This window comes from Pocillopora damicornis, chromosome 2 (genome assembly GCF_964200805.1).
Source record: "Pocillopora damicornis chromosome 2, jaPocDami1.2, whole genome shotgun sequence".
In the NCBI taxonomy this organism is placed as follows: domain Eukaryota; kingdom Metazoa; phylum Cnidaria; class Anthozoa; order Scleractinia; family Pocilloporidae; genus Pocillopora; species Pocillopora damicornis.
This window is the reverse complement of record NC_142671.1, coordinates 2467917-2488345: the sequence shown is the minus strand read 5'-3', so window position 1 is coordinate 2488345 and position 20429 is coordinate 2467917. Positions and strand designations below refer to the sequence as shown.

The window sequence follows — 20429 nt, the reverse complement described above, 5'->3', positions numbered from 1 at the left end:
AGGTTCCCACCTTTTCTGACCCCCCAAAGTGAAAGGGAGGCGAGGTTCCTTTGGTAATGCAAAATAAAAAAAAAAATTAAGCTGTATATGTTGTGTAGTGGTCACAAGGTGTACTAATATATCATGCATCCGACTTCAATGCGAGGTTAACAAAATGGCCGAAGATAGTACACGGAAATTCCCATTCAAATTTCCAGTTTATGATTAAACTGAGAAAAAAAATGGCACAGTCAGACTTCTATCCAGTAATATTTGATATAGTAAATAGCTACACCCGTCATAAAGTCCTGCAGCGTCGCTTTTCCGCTATTCTCCAAAATGGTTACAGAGGGGAAGCCAATTGTCCCTCGCAGTGTGCAGGATTGATAATCAAGTTTCTTGGAGAGGACATAGCGGATGGGAATCGTAAAATCAAGGCGGTTTTCAGTACTGCAGCAGCAGACCGCATTGTTATGGAACACACTCAATTATTTTCTGATGCGGCCTACCAAAAGAATTTTCGTATCTCCCTTGAAAGCTTACCTTCGGTGGTCAAGGAAATGGGTTACTTGATCTTCAAAGAGAAACAGCATTTAGGTACTGTGGCAGCATTCCTTGGTTTTGGAGCTTCGCTAGCTGCTTACTGTGAGTCAAGGGAGCATTTAGGTGTTGCAGCAATGGAGACTGTTGTGGAATCGATAGCACACTATTATTGCCGCCATATTAAATCATGGTTGAGAGCCAACGGCGGGGTGGTAAGTTTAGTTATTTATAAGCGTTGTATTACAAATGTTGCAACTTGGTGGACTACACCTCTTGCTATCTGTTCTCTGATAGATAATGAGCCAGAAGGGTGGCCTGACAATGTGCGGCTGTTAAAAAAAAATTAAATAAATACATGAGCCTGTCTTGTTGGATAGCAATAAGTAGATTTATACTGAAACAGTTTGATTTTGAACTGGAAATCTCTCTGCATGATAGTTTATGTAAGGTTCTCCCTAATCAATTATTTAACCCTTTTACTCACAAGAGTGACCAAGACAGGATTTCCACTCACAATTTCAATACTATATCAAGTAAACAAGTGATATGAATGGGGAAAAATACCATTAAGGGGATACCAAACTCACTCTCTGAGCTATCATCATGAGAATTACAAGGCAAACAGTAAGGAGAACTTTTACAGTGATCTCGGGAATGAAAGGGTTATCAAATAGATTTCATGTTGTTGTGTGTCTGTTCAGCAATAGATCACAGATGACATGAAAATGTGGTAAGAACAAAAAAGGGCACCCAGGCCCAGCTGAGTTTGTCACCTATGTCCTTACCACATTTTGATCTTTTACTGCACATACCCATGGCAACATGAAATCTGTTTGTTTCATAAGATAGAAATTAAAGCAAAACGTAGTTTATGGTGACATCATATAAAATACATCTGTCCTCCAATAGGTTATAATTTCGAACTGATCAAAATTTGCACATAATTTAGCTTACCATATACAGGCTGTAATATGCAGCGAAAATCTCAAGCTTGAAATTCAATCGCTAAATTTACTTGATATATATGTAAATATACAAATAATTGCCAACCTGAATGAACAATTTCAGTAGACATATGACAAGAATTACTCTGAAGTTTACATTTTCCTTTCTTTGCGATCAGAGATGAATAGACTTGCTTCAGGTAACATGCATGTAAGTTTACAACCTCAAAGCAACCCTCCGTTTGTCTAACTCTTGTCACATGTTTTTTTAACCCTTTACCTCCTAACATCAGTATGCAAACTGAAAAGTTTCAATCAATAATATGTGCTTACTGACTGATTGAGAGGACTGGATGGTAAAATATTTGGGTCAAGATCATGTCCTGCAGAAAGAGGGCAGCAAGGTCTGTGTGATACCACTGAAAGCCAAAGATTGTATTAAAGGGATGAAGGATTTTCTTTTAGCCTTATAAAATTATTGTGTGCTATAATACCACTTGAAACCATAGAGACTTTGTCCAGGGGTTTTAAAGAGGGACTTGCATGTATTGCTTGCCTTTTAGCAATGTGGTGAACAAAGGAAACATGAGGTGTCAAGTTCATTTCTTATTCCTTTTGTTTTATCCATCGTATTGATTTTTGTGACCAAGGTTAATTTAGGCTAGGCTTACTTTCCTGAACTGTGCAGGTTCTTCTTGTGCTTCATTCATGGACTGTGCAGTTTAACTGCATTATACTTGGGCAGTTTACATGGCATGAGCCCTACTGTAGCTAAGCTTTGACAAGAATTAATCTTTGTGAACCTTTTATTAGAAAATTTTCTATTTCGATAAGAGGTAGAAAGACAGCTCTCCAATACTGTCTCTCACAGTATTGTTTAGCAAAATGGATATATTGATCAAGTTCTTTCCCAAACTCCATGTTGAACTTTTTGATTTTGGACGTAAAACTTGGGGATTGCTAGGCCAGTAATGCCAAATTTGTTCAGTTATTTCTCAGTTTTTTAGTTATTTTATACTTTTTAAAAGTTTTAGGGGTTTGAAAGTTCTTTGGTTGTTAAAACTTTGGATGTTACCTTACTGTGGCATGAAATTTTTGTCACCAAAAAATTGCCATTTAGAATGAAATTTTTCTTTAACCCCTAAGAATGATAAGCATCTAATTTCTCCTAACAGTTTCTCCCTTGAATCAAACATTATGGTCATGAGAATAAAGGAAATTATCACAAACTTTTGATTGTTAGACAAATTCTTCTAGCAACTACCAAGGGAAATATATAGAAGAGTTTGGAGAATTTGGAGACTAATCTTAGGGTGATAATGGTGATACAGCATTAAGAAAGCCATTTGCTCTAAAAGGCTACCATTTTTAAATTTTATTTATTAATTGTTATCTTAATATTTATTTATTTGTAATGTTAGGACATGCTTCAGTCAGCCAGAATGGAGAGCGAAGACCACTTTGCTCAATCTAGAAAGAGAAAGGTAAACTTTTCATACTCATTGAAGCTTATGGCAGAGCAAAGTTATCAGGCTGATAATCCACAATTTTACATTGAGACTTGTCAACTTATTCTACAACTCCAACATCTGCTGAAAATTGATTCATCTGAAACTTGGTTTGATTATGGTATGTTTCTCTTTGGAAAAGAGAATTTTCTTGAAGCTAAGAATGCCCTGGAAAATGCCATCAAAGGATTTGATACACATGGACTCTCCACCCATTCGTCTTTCCTAGGACAGTGTCATTTTCAAGTTGGTGTCATTGATAGTCACCTTGGACACTTCTCAGAAGCTGTGAAGTGTTTCCAGAAAGCATGTAAATTTAAGATTATGGATGGAAACACGAAGATGTCATCTGCCATTTGCCATCATTGGCAAGGTTATGTGTACAGAAGAATGGAAGACTTCAACAAAGCACTTGAGGCTCAAAAGAGAGCTTTAAAGGAGATGGAACAAAATACAACAAAAGATTCTTCAAGGAGGTTCCTTGGTGATGTGTACTTAGAACTAGGCTGCATTCATCATGAATTTGGAAATATTGAAAATGCTGCCAACTTTCTGGAGAAGTGTCTGTCCATACATGTGGAACAAGTGGGTTATTTTAAACCCAAACTTCAGTTGTACATTCATCTGGCTCAGGTTCTGCATGAAAAAAGTATTAAATGTTCTGAATCAATAGATGAATGGACACAACGAACTCTCTCTTTGCTTGAGAAAGCTGTAACATTGTGTCTGGAAAATTCTCACAATGGACACTTTCATGACAAGTTTCCAGTGGTTATGTTTGCGCACACAGACCATATTGAAAAGCTGGAAGATATTCTTCCCTTGGCACTTAAACTTTGTTCATCTCTTTCTTCTGTCTTTGGTGAAGAGAATGAAACAGCTAAAAAGAGATTAAAGAAGATACAGAAAGATTTTGAGTACTTGCTGAGCACTCTTGTAAAAGCAGCACACCAAGACCAGCATCCTAACTCACTTGATGATGGATCAAATAGGTCAGTACTTGTCATTAAATGACATTTTGTTTGGTTTCTTTGGCATCTATTTTTCCTTGGTGCAAGGAAACTAGACCTTTTGAACAGGGTAATTTGGTATGAGGCTCTAAACATCAGCTTTGAAACTCTTAACAGTAGTTAATTTTTGTTCTTAACTCAGTTGACGATACCAAATTACCCTGTTATACTCTCCTACCAATGCAGCACCACAGTTTCTTTAGAAACTTACCCCCTTATTCATCAGACCCATAAACTTAATAGGTAGTTAAAAAAGCAGGTGTGAAAAATTGAAAGAAAAAAAATATTATGAAGTTTCAATTTTTCTAACTTTTTTATTATTTGAGTACTGTTAATATGCCACAGCATTATTCTAACATTGCCCTACCCATTGTACATGCAGCTAAATATTTCTTTGTTAGTCTCTGTTTGGACTTAGATCATGTGATTTGGTTATCTGTAATAGCTACACTGTTGTCCACTTGTTTCCTAGGAGAATAGTACTTACCAGGAATAACTGTGGTCATTGTGTCGCAATACACAGTACACAATACAAATTGATGGCAAACGGGAAATTCAAAGCTGTGTTTCTTGTACCAAGAAATCTACCATGAAAGTTTACTATGATAAATGTCATCGCTTTCAATTTACAACTTACTTTGTTCCATTCTGGGAGACTTGACAAAGATACTTTTACTTACACATGTAGATTAATACTGCACTAAAAATATTGTAGAAACAGCCGTTAAAGGTGTACTTATACTGAATAGAAATGGAATGTACAACTGTTACTAATGACACAGCTGCTGAATGATTGCTGTTGCTGACAGATTGTTACTTGATTTTGGTTCATGATGTACATTATTAGCCTGTTCCGTGCATTCAGTTAGTGAAACGGAGCGAAGAAGTAAATGGCCCGATCTCTTCGCCCTGCTCCGATAGTAGCGGCAGAGCCAAAATCAAGGAGGTTTGGGTTAAGTCACTCAACGCAACCCGACCCAAGCCTCCCTCGTTATTTCACTCCTCTAAGACCATCCTGCTATTTATTATCACGGTGCGTTTGACCTGCTAAAGGCCTGGAACAAGGTAGACGAACCGGTTGAAGCGGTTCTTTACAATATTGCAGTAGTGTCACTTCCTTCTGGTGTACATGGACGTGTGTTTCTTTATCTACGTGTACAATTGCAGTAAAAACACAGCTATAAAGTGTTAAAACTCCCGGCCACAAGTTTTCGTGAGACTTATAACTGTAGCTTTTTTCACAGAGGTGAGGAATGTGACCAGCATCAACCAAATGAACGGCGCAGAGAAGCGGAGAAAGGTGAAAGAATTTTCTTTTACGTATTAGGGAAATGTTGACACAAATACTCTTTCTACTTACTCTTAACAAGGAATTCTACTGCAACTTGTGCTTTTTATGGTAGGTTCATGTTTGTTTAAGCTAACTTGACTTAGATCAAGCATAAGCCTTAAGGGAGTAATGTGATCTTCATTAGGAGAAGTTCAGGCGGTACTTGTCTGAAGACATGTGGCATGTCACAGTGACATGTAACACTGGTCACATGTGACATGTAACGCTGGTCGCGTGTGACATGTAACACTGGTCGCATGTGACATGTAACACTGGTCTCATGTGACATGTAACACTGGTCTCATGTGACATGTCACAGTGAAATGGTCACATCTGACGTGTAACGCTGGTCACTAGTGGGTGACTTACTTGAAGTTTTGTCAATGCCCTTCATGTAAATCAGCGCTCAAGAAACAAAACTTTTGTCAGTTTACTGGTCGCACTTTTGAAACTGGTGGTCGATCACGAGCAGGAATACATTTTAAAGCGAGAAACATATGTGAAATTTCGCGTTTTATGTCGCTGTGAGCCGAAAATTAATTTTATTTTTATTATTCTACTTTGGCGTCCAAAATTTTCTCACTTGACGATCGAAACACAAATCGGGGCCCGAGTATAAAAGTTAATTTAGACTATTTAACGATTACACCACCTTGTCTCCCTCTTCAAATTTACTTGAGTTTTCACTGTTTGTCTTTGTAGTGGTTCCTCTAGAGATCCAAGCGCGTGGACGTCTTGCTTTGCAAGCCTACAACAAGGCCCTTATCGAAGGGAATACCTGCGTGAGAAGAGTGCCGATCATGTTGATTGGTCAGGATCATTCAGGAAAGACCAGCTTGAAAAATTCACTGACGGGGAAACGTTTTAATCGGCGGATGGATAGCACGGTGGGAATTGATGTCGATTCATCGCATTTCAAAGTGACAACTGAACTTTGGAAAACTGGAGTGAAGAGTGAAGTAACCGATTCTGTCACAGCACTGTCTTGTGAACACCATGCCGGACGCCTTGCTGTAGAGATGTTGCGACAAGACAACAGTGTCCCTATGGAAAATGTTAAAGAGTCTGCTGAGTCAAGAAATGCTCCTTTGGTGGACACTCATGAAACAAACGAAGATCTCGCCTCAGTACCTTCACATGTTCCAGTTGCTGATACGCAAAGTCTTGATGAGCTTTCTAGCGTCGTGACAAATCCAGGTAGTGACGAGATGTCGAAAGATGCAGATCCTGCTCAAACACCCAGCGGTGAAGAAAGCAGTAACAAAAATAGCACGAACGCATCTGTTTGGGTTGAACCAAACCTAGTACAAAGACAAAAAAGGGACTTAGTTCCTCTCGTCGAACCTCTTAAACCAGAGGAAATAGTGGCATTAATCGAAAGGTTACTAAAAGATGTTAAGTATGAAGAGGACGAGGAGGAAATATATTCGGTGTTATGGGATTTTGGAGGACAGTCAGTCTATTATGCAACGCACCCAATCTTCCTCACTGCCAGAGCGATGTATCTTCTAGTTTATGACCTCAGCCGTGATCCACACCAAGTAGCCAAACCAGTTGTGAGGCAAGGAACGTTCAGAAAATTCGAAGACAGCTTTGGAGCAAAAACCAATTTGGATTATTTAGAGTTTTGGATGGCTTCCGTGGCGTCTTTTGGCGGCACAACTGAGAGTTGTGAAGTCATCTCTCATTGTGAGGTATTGCCAGAGAAACTGCCCCCTGTGTTCTTGGTGTGCACCCATGCTGACCAGCCCCACGGTGGCAGAATTCCTAGCGCATTAGCCCAAGAGATTTTTAGTTCTTTACAGGCTAAGCCATATAGAACCCACCTCTTTGATGGCGTGTTTGCTGTGGATAACACTAAATCAGGTCTTGAACTTGAGTGCCCAGAGGTCACACGTTTGAGAAAGGAAGTACTTGCTGTTGCTAAGAAACTGCCACAAGTGAAAGAAGCCATTCCAATCAAGTGGTTGAACTTTGAAAGGGCGTTGAAAGTCGCCAGGGAACAAGGTCAGAAGTGGATCACACTGGAAGGGGCAAGGCAAATCGCTACTCACGTATGCAAAGTTGTCGATAATAAACAGTTCCAGGCATTATTGAACTTTTTCCACGACCAGAGGATTTTGATCCACTTTGATGACACACCAGAGTTGGATAAAATGGTGATTTTGGATCCCCAGTGGTTAACTGATGTGTTTAAGAAGGTCATAACCATTAGGCCTTATAGCAATCAGGAGGAGGAATTCAAGGAGCTATGGTTTCAACTCGAGGCAACAGGAATCCTGGAAGAAAAACTTTTGAAACATCTCTGGGATCCTCTGTTTGATAACAAAGAAACAGTTGAGAGCCTTGTTGCTCTGATGGAGAAATTCAGTTTGCTTTGTCCGTGGCTATCATCAAGTACTTCCCCTGGGAAACACTACCTAGTTCCATCCATGCTAATGTCCCATCCACCAGAAGACATCATCAAGCTCGTCGCTTCTGCGCAAATTCCCTCACTCTTTATTAAATTTGAATCTGGTCAAGTCCCACCAGGGTTGTTCCCTCGTTTAGTGTTGCAGTTCTTTCAATGGGGAAAAGATGGCTTATGGAGTCCAGTTAATCCACAGTTGTACCAAAATTTTGCCAGATTCTACAAAGCTGGAGAGGAAGACTGCTCTGTAATCCTACGTTGTCACTCTTCTTCTGTCGAGATCGTTTTTCACAGAGCGAAAGCAAATTTTGGGTTGACAGACAGTTTGCAGTCAATAATGAACTTGTCTACTGACTTGGGGCATGACAGGTATGATGTGGTTTGCGCTCTTAATATGCATAGACAGGTGGTGTTCATTCTCGAATCAATGCGCAAGGAGTTCTGTTGGTTGACGAATATGAAGTATGATTCATGTGTTATGTGCTCAGTATGTTGTCGAGGAGGCACAACTAACTTCTGCCGTATTCACCGTGTCCAAAGTTGCACTCAAGAGGAGTGTCTGCATTTCTGGTCAGAATCGCAGCTACTTAGTGAAAAGCATACCGTTGTTTGCACACGGTCTGCTGTTGCCCTGAATAACAGAGTTCACGTCAACCAGTTAGCACCATGGTTTGCATACGTAGATGAACAGGTGAGCTTTACGTGTGAATCATGATTTACACTCTTACACTCGGTAATTACGTTTGGCTTCTATGTAACATTCCGCCGAAACTCCTTCATTTGCGAAAAGGTTATTTTGGATCAATGTTAGTGTCTGCGCAATTGCGCACCTTCCCCCCCTCCCCTCCCCCCCAACAACAGTCAACTGATAACAATGTAGGATTAATGTTCGGTTAGGGGAGGGGAGGGGAGGGGATGGTGTGCAGTCCCTTAGACTCTGGAATTGATCCATTATTTTCGAAGGATAGATACATTATTTTCGTCCGAGTTGTTACTTCCTAAATTGTAGGGATAACACTATCCACTGTCAAGAAAGACGACCATTATATTTAATGGTTCCCCTCCTGATTTTTTTGTGACAGGTTGTGACTGATGAACGTGACAGTGCACACGTGGATGGTAAGTTTCGCCTTACATCCCATTGTAGCGTGCAGTTTGGATCAGTTTTTCGTTTTTCTTTTGCCTCGGCACTTACTTATACGCAAGGAATTCCTGATTTGAGTGATTTACAACAACAATACAGTTCAAAAACATTTCTTCAAAACTGCTTTAAGATCGGTTTGTTCGGTAGCTGACTTTTAATTCTTATATTATTCTGGTGTGTTTTTTTTTTTGTTGTTTTTTGGAAACAACATTTACAGCATGATGGTTAATTAACTGTACAGAAAGGCGATTAATTTCCATAGCGTTTCGTGGGAAATGTTGGTTGAAACCTTATGGACACTTAGGTCACAAATACAAAATCTAGACCTTCTCGCAGCAGTTGCTTCGAGCAATTTGATTTCGGTAAAATTTACGTTAGGGAGCCTACCTTTTTTTTTTTTTTCTTTTTTTTTTTTTTTTTTTTTAATTTTGAGATATTTTGAGTATCCGTGATCACAGTGTTTGATATAACTTCTAAGAATGAAAACCCTGTCAACACTTCTCTTATTTCACTCCACCAAATAGTATGTTGATTAAGAGTTTTTACTCGTAGAAAGTGGCGAGAAATTCGTGGCGCTTCCCGGAAAGGTTGTGGAATCACTTTTGTCACGATCATGTGACCCTAAGGAGATTATAAGGCAATTAAGTGAGGAACTGCAGCTGAACCTTGATTCTCTGAAACGCCCAGGGCCTGAGACTAGAAGAATGATTCGATGTCTGGCAAGGAAAGCTAAAAGTTCCAACAGGTTTGATGTGGTGAGACATTTGAGGGAAATTACGCCAGCTGGTACTACTGGTGAGTGTGAAAGTTGCAAAGTATGTTCTATTAAGTTGTATTAAAGTTCACAAGGCAACCAGGTGAACAATCAGACACGGTTTGATGCTACTCTGGGCCTATGAATTGTATCCTCTCGGTTACAATCATTAAATTTTTAAACCGGAGTAGCATCAAACCATGTCTGTTAAATTATTTGATACGGTGTGATTTCTTGAATGCCTTATTTATCCAGATACCAAGATTTCAGTGAACACCTTTTCTCTCGTGTTACAAAATGATGGTGACACTAAGAAGTATAAGAACTGAAATATGAATAGATGATCACAGTGTGTCGCTGACACCAACTATTTTTCTGTAGACGATTCCTAGTCTTTCTTCCGCCCACCTGACAATACAATTACAATAACGTCTCTCTTTCATACGCGAAAAAGCTTTACACGTTCTGAATTTAAAGCTGCTATAATTGTGTAAATGACGATTTTTATTCTTATTGTTGCCTTTGTTTTGATATTGTTTCGCCATCCCTTTTCATCTTCTGTCAGGTCCTATACTGTCTGAACAGCTTGATGTGCGGAATGTTCCAGTTACTCACATGAGAAATCTTACCATATACTTGAGTGGTAAGGAAAATGGATTTGCAATAGGCGTCATATTCTCGTATCCACTTTTTTAGATTTTTATCTGATCAGAGGAAAACGAAATGAAGTTGAATTCATCAAGATGCAGTGTCTCCGCGATTCCATGAATCGATCATTCCCGTGAACAAGGAAATTTACGGATATATTTGTTGTGTTTTGTTATTTTTGTTGCTTTTGTCTGTTTTAGAGTAGTTTTCAACTGATTGACAAAAGTAATTTAATGCTTTGGTTTTGCTTCAAAACAGTTGCGCGGCGCTACTTTCTCAACCAATCAGATGCAAAACTAAAACCAATGACTACTTGGTCGTTCGCGTTTTCCTTCGCTTTAAGTAGTGTGGTTGGCTTTACTTTGAATTTTCATTGGCACTTAAAAATATTTTATTTTCTTCTTCTTCTTCGTTTGGTTTTGGTTGGGCGAAACTCAATTGGAAAGTATTCTTATGTGAACTTACTTGACGCATTACAAGTGGATAACATTTCCCTGCTCTATTTTGAAGTTTTGGTCAGTTTGAATTAATCCTCTTCTGCATAATTCATATCCGCGTGGAGCAGTTGTCTTTTTCAATTGTAACATTTTGGAAAAGGGAAAAAATAATCATCTAACAACTTTAAAAAATATTCAAAAACAAACTGAAAGTTTCGTTTGCTCTTTCAGGCAGTGATGAGTGGAAGGTAGTCGCTGAGAAACTTGGGCTGACTCCCAGAGAGATTCGTTTCCTTGACAACCGAACGCTTAACCCATGTGATGCTGCCCTGGGTTTTATTGCTAACCAGCGACACATAACTGTGGGTAGTCTCTACGACGTCTTGATCGAGTGTGGGTTCCCTGTGATTGCTGATGACTTGTAATGAGACAGACCCAAAAGAAACTTTCCAATTGTGACTCTCTGTGAGACTGTACATGTTACATATTACTACTAGTGACTGAAACAAAACGATTTTTCCCTAGAGCGCTTATATCCCTCAGGTTCAAGGCGCTTTACAAAGATATGTTGACTGTTATTTAAAAGAAAAAACTAGAAATGAAAAAACGACATGGTGTCCTACTCAATCGCAAATACTCACTCGTTTGCGAAGAATCAGAAAACTGACTAGTTTTTACATATTTCTGCTCTATGAGCGAACATTTAGTTTTCAGAATTTCTCTTCCTGGACACTCAACCCAAGTAGACAAGTAATTCGGTTTCTTTTAATGGAGCCCTTGTGACCTGACCATTATTCTCTGGTCTTATCTTGGACTTAAAATGTAGCAGAAAACCAATCTTAAACTGTTTCACACTTTAATAAAAACAACGTTTTTATACTGGATTCATTATATATTTGACGATGGTACACTCCTACAACACGAAAACCGACTGGATGGTCTAAGAGCACGATGACATAGTACAAAAGTACAAATAGAACATTACTACTCTGAAAATGTTTCCTAACGGCAATCCGCTGGCAATAAATTCACAACATGCTATAAATAAAATTTGAGCAAAAGGGTTTTGGTGTACTTTTGAATGTCTCAAATAGAAAAAAAAGTTTCTACAAGGTATTCCGACTTATCGTAGGCTGGATTTTCACCGATGTCTTGACTTCGGTCTTCAGTGACCCCTCTTAAAAAGGAGCAAGGAAAAGGAAAATTTAAGGGGGAAGGGATGGAGGACCGTTTCATTTTCTCGAAAATCGGCTTGTTATTGAGCCTAGACTTATCGTGCTCCACACGCGTTTTTACGATAATTTAACATAGGTTAAATTGTGAACTATTTTACATTACTTATGAGGTTTCATTCGCCTTTTGTGGCTTGTGAATTTAATCACGAGTTTTCCTTACCAACTCATTTCACGACAGATAACTTTTTGTTCAGCATTGGAAATCAATCCCAAATTTTCCGAGTTTTTTTCAGGCCAAATGGTTAGAAACTTGGTGAGAATTTGGGTTTGTATACCACAAGTGATACTGAGTTGTTTGTTTTGTTTTTGAACTTCCTCATGCCGGTTCCAGAATTCTTGATAAGAAACAGTTTTAATTTCATGCATCGACATCGCTCTTGTATCCGCCAACCTCGTTCAACTGTATAAAAAGGACCTAGAAATCGGCTCCTCTGTTGTTATTTGCACCTGGGTAAGAAAAGAGACCGCCAACAGTTAATATTTTGATTTAACAAAGTGATAGGCATTGATAGGCTGGTTTGGATAGAGAGCTAGTCATGCACAATTTCTCTCTGCACTGATCCAAAGCTTGCTTAACAAGCAACAAGACGAGCAAGATAAAACGGACAACGAAGGATGATGAGGGTGGAAAAAAAGACGCTGAAACAGAATTTATACAATCCAAAACGAATGGAGAATAAAACCTTACGGTTTGAAAAGTACAAGCGATGAAATATTATTTAGAGACTACACGGTAATGAATTTCTTAAATGAAGAATTGTTCCTAATTATTTCCTTCGTCCATAGCAACTCACCTGGATGGTCTTTGTCCCGAATAAATTGACCCCGCTCGTTCATTTCCACATCCTCGCGACTGTTACGCTGAGGGTCTGGTGAGGTGGGGGGTGAAATTTTCCCAGCTCCTCGTTTCTTCTTACAGCAGTACACAGTGATGGCGATGATCACAATCAAAGCCACTCCCCCACACACGCAGGCTACGATGATTACAGTCGTATTATTGGATTCACTTTCAGTTGGAGGAACAGCAGCAGTTGTAGTAACAGGAGTTACTAGGGTGGACTCGAACGAATTCTGGTCAGCGGAAATCACCTGGCCATTCGGCAGTGTGATTTGAAAGGTACCTGCCTTGACTTTTGTTTCGATCTTGGTAATTTCTTGCAGTATGCTGGCAGTGGTCTGACCTTTTTTGGGCACCGCGACGAAGTCCACCACTATACTACCAGCTGTCAAGCTGAAATCCTGTATACTGCATTCATCCAAGTTCGATGAGTCAGTAAGGGCTTTAATAATGTTCGCTTCGACAGCTGCCTTCTGGCTGTCGTTTCCAATTATGCTGCTATATGACACGTTGAAAGCAAACTTGACGTTGACACCTGAGCTCTTTGGTTCCAGTTCACAAGCGGCAGTAGTTGGGGCAGCAGTGGTTGGGGCGGGAGTGGTAACTTCTTCCCTCTTTGGGCCAACAAACGCACTTAGGTATCCCAATGTCGTACAGTTGCACTCAACATAAGTCACATTACCTGATATCACAGCGGAACGACCAGATACACATCCAGTTGTAGTCCAGTTTGATTCACCAGAGCTCCACAACTTGCACTAAATAGCAACAATACAGAATGCGTGAATCACTACAACATCAACACTGAGCTCACTAGTAATTTTTGATGTTTGTAGGAAGAGAAATGTTTTTTTTTTTGCGCTTTCCGAAAGTCATTTCTTCCGTTTCGTGCTTCAGATAAGCGAGTGGTTCCAACTTATCAAAGCCCAAAGCCATTTCGTGGACTCAGAGCTTGTTTGCATTTTTTAGCAAAACGTTCAGGAAATCATAAAGACTTGTTCCAAACCATTATTTTCATTTCCAAGACTAATGGTCATGATTCAAATCACATGGCGCAAGTATAAAAGCAGTTGAAATTCTCCGATGGCGATAAGCGTTCCCATTATGTGGAGAATGGAGAATTTTTCCGAAGTCACAATAACAATTTTTCAAATTTCCATAACTTTATAAGGATCTAGACTTTGCTCTGACCCTGTATTTAGGATTGCTGGCCCGCAACTGTAGCACTACGTAGAAATTGCCTCTGAACCAAATGGTGTTGTAAAACCAAGACCGATGTAATTACATGTACATTCGTCAAACAGAGCAAAGTAAAATGTCGAGGGAAGCCAATAAGAACACAGAGAAAAAAAATTTCTAAGCTGCCTAGAGCGCGGGAAACACGAGTCACCTAGCCGTGATTGGTTAATGCATCTGAATGGTTGAAAGTTAAGCGCCAGTTTTCTACACCAATCCCACAGCGTAAAAATTCCTGGATTTCTTTTCATGATGCATTTAAAATTGCTCTATCCCCTGGACTGTTTCCTGTTACTCTATTCAAACTCACCTCTGCAGAATTCGTGCTTTCATTTGGAAACACTTTTCCTGGTTGCAGCGGAATCAAGAACGTAACCGGCTCAGCTAAAGACCCGACGGTAACCTCTCGAAATGTGGTTGGGTTATACAACTTCACATCGACGATATCAGTTAGCCGAGAAGAGTCAGTTTGATTGTACAAAAGATCTTCAGGGTACTGGTATGGAGGGAAAGAAAATCGACAAGTATTAGAATAGGTTATTTGATCATTAATTACAAATCTCAAGTTCAAGAAAAGTCTGTCACTTTTATTTTCACACGGAGGGAAAGTTAAGGGTTTGGAAACAAGTGTATACTTTTCTTCTCCTCGTGCCAAGAACACCTGAAACACGAAAAGAAACCTGATTTTTCCCGAAAGCAATGCAGAGAGTGGGTGCATTTCTTAGCCAATTAGCTAATCGTATTTTCATTGCAGAGGTAGTGAAATTAGCTTCTTACTATTGATCATCGAAAGTTAAACCCACCTGAGTGGAGAGAATACAAGCTCCACTGCACGTTTCTGACGACGAACAGCTCCAAGACTTGTACGTCGCTTCCAGAGTCTTTCCCAGAGTCATCTTGGCGGTTTGCTTCACGTACGTGGGACAGTCTGAACACGCCATGTTTATGCTAACGTCGTCTATACCGGCGAAATTCAATGTTTCAGCGCGCAGAGTGACCATGTTTGTTCTAGCGAACGCAGCCGGAGCGCCGGTGCCTTGGCCAGCGCACACCTTCAGTCCGATTGAGTCTACGAGATTTAAGAAGTCGCTCTTCCGGGTTGATTCTTCCAGCGTGAAGACATCTGGAGCGATGAGGTTCGACGGAGGTCTAAGAGTGGTCTCAGCCTGAAAAGTGTGGGGAATAGTAAGGATGAAAAAACTGGACGAGATAAACCTCTTACTAAACGAGTTCTAGATACGTACTGAGTCTGAAGCAAACTAAAGAGAAAATCTAAATGTGTGATGGAAGTTGGAGTTCATTTTTCGTTTGATCAACAAAAATCTGAATTAAGAGAGGTTAAAAACCTGGAAAATATTGTATGCACTAGCCCGCAGTTGTATATAAATTCAAAGCCAAAAATTGCATGCACTGTTGGTTGAAAGAAAAAAAAGCAAGTAAAAAACTTCTTTCGACGAGTGAACCGTTCTAAAATAAAAACAAAGCCACCGAAACCATTGGAAGAACACGCGACTGAAACACACGTAGAATGGAAATCTTCACAGTTACATTCGACTCGAGATGAAAAACTTTGATTGAGTCCTCACCTCATCACCAGTCAGTGAATCCACATCGAGAATCTCATTCTCAACCGCCCGTCGTTTCCTTCTAGATTGCGACGAAACAATCGTGTGCAACTTTTTAAACAAAGAAAAGAAATTGTTCTTGGTGGAGTCATCGAACGCGTCGGCACCTCCTTCCGTTGTTTTCCCCATGGTAGACAAGGCATTCATCTCTGCATCTTTGTCGCCCGAAACCGCTTCCAGCGCATTAACAGCCTGTCGTGAGAATTACTACAATCAACAAAGCACCTAAAGAAATTTGCCAGCTGGGGGTCCAATGCTACAACTGCTTATCCTGCTTTCAATACCATACATTTTTATTATTTGAATAATGATAATCTTTTTTTTTGGGGGGGGGGGGGGGGGAAGAGGGGGAGTTGAAGGGTCAAATATTTAAATAAAACCGAATTTTCATTGACAGTTCTAGGAAACTATACACAGGATACCTGGGGTTACCTCTTGGACTTTGCCAGGTTTCCCTCCTAGTATCTATTCGTACTCCTGAATTAAAGAGGCTAATTGACAGTAGTTTTGCCTCTAGAGAAACTTGTCCCTATCACGACTCGAACCTAACCCGCCCTTCGATCAGGAGTCCAACGTGCTACCTTCTTAACCCCCGTGTTTACTAGATTTGCAGCCAATACAAACCCAATATGGCTGGTTCTGAATTTGCAGCGTCCTCACTTGGTCCATGCTTTACCAGATATATGATACACTAAGCATACACAATACTCACCATCTGAGTATATTGCTGTTTAATCGCGTTCAGAGATTCTTTCACTTCATCACTCGCATTGGCACCGGTGCTTAAGACAGCAGACAGTACGGTATTCATTGTACCTAAAACAGCAATATTCTAGTTAACCAACACTTATCTCCCGTCTAAATCTTCTTGGCCGGAAATTGCTATCCCGTGGGTGCAGAAGTATCAAATTCAATCTACAAACAAAACGCGCTAACAAATTGGCTTCTCGCCTGTTGTGACACTTTCATCCACATTGCTGAAGCCACACTCCTTTTGCCCTTCCCCCTCTTGTCCTCCGCTGTACCATCCTCCTCTTCACCTCTTCTACTCTCCTCTCCTTTCTTTTCTCTCCCCCCTCCTCCTCTCCACTTCTGTTCCACCCTCCTCTTCCCTTTCCTACTGTCCTGTCCTGACCTCCTTTGCCTTTTTACTCTTCTCTTTACCAGTCCCCTCTCCTTTCCTTTCTCTCCCCACTCCTGTCCAATCCCGTTCCACTCTCCTTTTCCCTTTCCTACTGTCCTGTCCTAACCTTATCTGAACTACTCCTCTTCTCTTTCCCACTCCTCTCTCCTTTTTTTCCCTCCCCTCTCCTATCCTCCTTGGTCCATCTGCTCTTTCCCACTCCCCTCCCGTTTCCTTTCCTGTCCTTTCTTTTTAATTTTTCTTATCTCTTTATTCTCTTCTCCCAGTCCTTTCCTCTCTCTTTTTGCTCGGCGACAAGAAACAGAAACGAAGTCACTTAAAAGCATCACAAAAATCTCACCTAATTGATTCTCCAAGTCTCCGCTTTCCTCTAGACTCGTTGCAGAGTTCTGCAAATCTTGAAGATCGCTTAGTGAAAACACTTTAGGCAAAACCTGAACAGTCTTCTCGGTCATCACACTGGCTCCAAATTTGTCAAAAACCCGTACAAACACTCGGAGGGTATTGTTGTTGTTCTCGTCGCCTGTAATCCAAAACAGATTTAAACATAACGATGACTCCTTCCTGTATCCTCTTTATTAGTACCCAAGGTTTACAGTGACAGAATACTAAGACAAACTGTTCTAAACAAGAAAAGGTAAATCAAGCTCTTACTTGAAAAATTTTTCTTTAATCAAAAGATCAGCCCTAAATATGACATATGTAATGTAAGGAACCTTCAGTTACTACTTTCAACAAGTGATGCACCGATCAATTCGAAGCATAAACATCCCCCGGGAAACCCCCGGGAAACCCCCGGGCAACCCCCGGGCATATGAACTTTTGATGATTGGTTTGTTCAAATTCCACTCCCTGAGGCAAAAATTGTGTTCAAATGCCCTGCCCAAGTGCCGGTTTTGATGGTCAATTTTTTGGCAAAACATTAAGACAAAATCAGCAACTGTGACTTCCTATTCATTTACCAAGCTTTGGAAACTACACCTTGCAGACTTTTTTGTCCGAGCCATTTGCACACGAAAGTGAACTCTTTACTTTTAAACATCTCCATAATTAAAGATATAGCACTTGGATTCCGCTGAAAAGACGAAATCATGAAGGCTTTTCCAGTTCAAATCCTTTACCCCTGCCAGACAGTGTTCAAATTCTCCACCCCCCGGGGCATGGACGACGGTCAAATGCCCGTGGACTGCCCGTGGGAGTAGAGATAATAGCTTCCTAAAAACGCGCACAAAAAGTTACTTAAATACCCCTGTTAAAGTGAATACTTAAAAAGTTGTCAATGTGGCTGAGATATTTACTTGCCCGTGCACTCTCTCGTATCACAAACCTTGTGGAAGGGTAACCTTTCTCTTCTTTCGGCGATTTGGTAAACTTATGACGGAAGCAAATTCCTCCCCGTTAATAAGTTCATAATACCCGAACTGGTAGGTCAGGGGATAGTCGTCTGGATCGTCACTGAACTGATCTGCTCTTAAAGTGAACTCCGTATCCAAGACTGTTCCACTTGCAGGGGTCACTTCAAAAGTACCTGACAAAGAACATAACATAGACAGTCCACATCTCATTTTATGGCAATCGACGCCAATTCGGCATTGACGGTACTCTTATGAAAGACATAGAGATGATGTCAAAAAAAAATTTTTTTTAAACCCTGTTTTGCACTACACTTAAATTACTTACAATACATTGTAAGTGTTTGTAATTAAATGTAATTACTTACGAACTACAGATGCATATAATACAATATAAACACTACCTATGATACGATATCTAGTAACAAATAATAACATTACCAACAAAACTTCTTACATAACAATTACGGATTTTATAATTATAGTTACATTGCACAGATGATATCACAACTCAATTTCGAAACTAGCGTTTCATAAGACACCCATCATTATTTTTTTGTTTTGAGACGGATTGTGACTGTACCTACCTACTAGTGGCGGACCATTTACAGTGAACTCTGTTTCTGAATACGAACTGCAAGCAGTTGTGTTGGCCGACACTCGGAACCTGTACTTCCCAGAATCAAAGACATTCTTTTTGAAATACACTCCAATATCCTGTTCCAGTCGAGTAGTGGCACTCCTGAGTTCTGGTTTAGGAGTTACTGACACAAGGTCTGAGACGTCGCTCTCATACCCATACCCTATCGAAAACAAAATACCGGGAATTGTTCCCAGGAAATTCTGTGAGATTACTAAACACACTAAAGAATCTCGACTGGTTTAACTAGAAGGTTGTTTCTTTGGGTTTTTAGCGGAAAAGAAACGATTAGGCATAGGAAGAGAAAAATTCTGTCATTCTTGTTTTCCAAACTTGGCCCATTTGCCTTCATCGTTCGCCCAACCACCACCTATACAGGCTACATTACAGTGGTTAAGGGAGACATCACAATTGTGTCTTCATCAGCTAAAAAACGACATCTCAATGTAGTTCACGCTCCTGGACTTTCTGGAGCGGCTGAGCCACTTAGCACTGGTGTCTTGACTACTTTTGAACGATCAAAACCATCATACTTCTCATCACAAATCTCGTCAGCCAATATTGAGAGGATCACGCGTTCAAGAATTTAAAGGAATAAACGATAGTAAACTTACCGTCTTCGAGCACAAAGGAATAGTCCAACGAAACTTTGTTACCAAAAGCCTTAACTTTTCCGTGAACTTCTATTTTTTTTCCAGCATTCAACTTGTTTGACTTCTGAGGTCGAATAATCACATTTGGTGGGGAGCACTGCTTCACTCGAACCGAGACTTCGGCTACTGCTTTTCGGGCACCTTTACGATATGTCAACTTAAAAGTATTCCTGTAAGTTTACAATGTTTAATAACAAATATCAGCGAAAATATACATTTTAATTACCATCTTAATGTCATTTTCCAGCAAATAAATGATGAATCTTAAGTTAATAGAGAGCGCGGCGTTTCGATTTGAGCGTCATAAAACCAAAACTAAGGTAATCAAAACAGCCAATCACAACAGAGAAAAAATCACACCGAGCCAATGGGAGCTTGAAGTAATATCAAGCTGCTTGAGGCGCTGGAAAACGCCAGTTAGTAAGTGACTTGTAAAATCTGAAATGGTAGGTAAGTTTCGACCAAAAACCACAACTCACGTTTTTCCAGATTGCAGAAATGATGACACACTCTTGTTAACAACATCAGTCTTGGGCAAAAAAACACGGTCGTTGTTGTAGAAGCAGTCGCCTTCAGAATCTTTACATGTCCATTGATACCTAGCTTCATCGCTGGATCCATCTGGGTCTTCTGATTTTCTACCATCCAGCACTAAGAAATCTTCATAACCCACGTCGAAAGACACATCACCTGACGACATCATAAATGCATCATGAACACTCAAACATGCGGTGACGGTCGCCACAAAATAAGCGGAAACAGAAACAAACAGTAGAGAGGGACAACTTCGTAGGTGAGTCATTTCATTTTTTCAGTTCACTGTTCAAAGCAAATGGATGCTGTGCGTCTTTTTGACAAAAATATTTCATGTTGCTGTGCGTCTATTCAGTAATAGATCAGAGTTGACATCAAAATGTGGTAAGAACAAAAAAGTGGCGCACAAGGCGCAGCTGAGTGACTCACTCATGTTCTTATCACTTTTTGCCTTCTTCTGTCATA

The 20429-nt window shown here is 40.1% G+C and overlaps 2 protein-coding genes across 4 annotated transcripts in view; one reads left to right on the top strand and one right to left on the bottom strand.

Moving 5' to 3' along the window:
- The first annotated feature begins 117 nt into the window (after positions 1-117).
- Positions 118-11770, top strand: LOC113664554 (uncharacterized). 2 transcript variants are annotated; one of them, XM_089196953.1, is made up of 8 exons: positions 118-734; positions 2888-3966; positions 5229-5284; positions 6017-8415; positions 8807-8843; positions 9556-9663; positions 10188-10265; positions 10939-11770. In XM_089196953.1, exons 1-8 carry the CDS (start codon positions 201-203, stop codon positions 11130-11132), a joined length of 4485 nt encoding a protein of 1494 aa, XP_089053079.1. In that variant the 5' UTR covers positions 118-200; the 3' UTR covers positions 11133-11770. The 2 variants fall into 2 exon arrangements, with proteins under 2 accessions (XP_089053079.1, XP_089053078.1); XM_089196952.1 differs by having other exon boundaries at positions 120-734; positions 9421-9663.
- The window catches only part of LOC113664537 (uncharacterized), a 28096-nt gene continuing 19213 nt past the window's right edge, over positions 11547-20429 (bottom strand). For both annotated transcript variants that reach the window (XM_089196949.1, XM_089196950.1), the window contains exons 21-31: positions 19910-20120; positions 19392-19600; positions 18725-18940; positions 18113-18313; positions 17126-17308; positions 16354-16457; positions 15603-15833; positions 14820-15182; positions 14327-14512; positions 12737-13538; positions 11547-12389 (exon numbers count right to left, since the gene is read on the bottom strand). In XM_089196949.1, coding sequence (XP_089053075.1) covers positions 12358-12389; positions 12737-13538; positions 14327-14512; positions 14820-15182; positions 15603-15833; positions 16354-16457; positions 17126-17308; positions 18113-18313; positions 18725-18940; positions 19392-19600; positions 19910-20120 — 2738 coding nt within the window. In that variant the 3' untranslated portion in view covers positions 11547-12357. The remainder of the gene's footprint in view (positions 12390-12736; positions 13539-14326; positions 14513-14819; positions 15183-15602; positions 15834-16353; positions 16458-17125; positions 17309-18112; positions 18314-18724; positions 18941-19391; positions 19601-19909; positions 20121-20429) is intronic.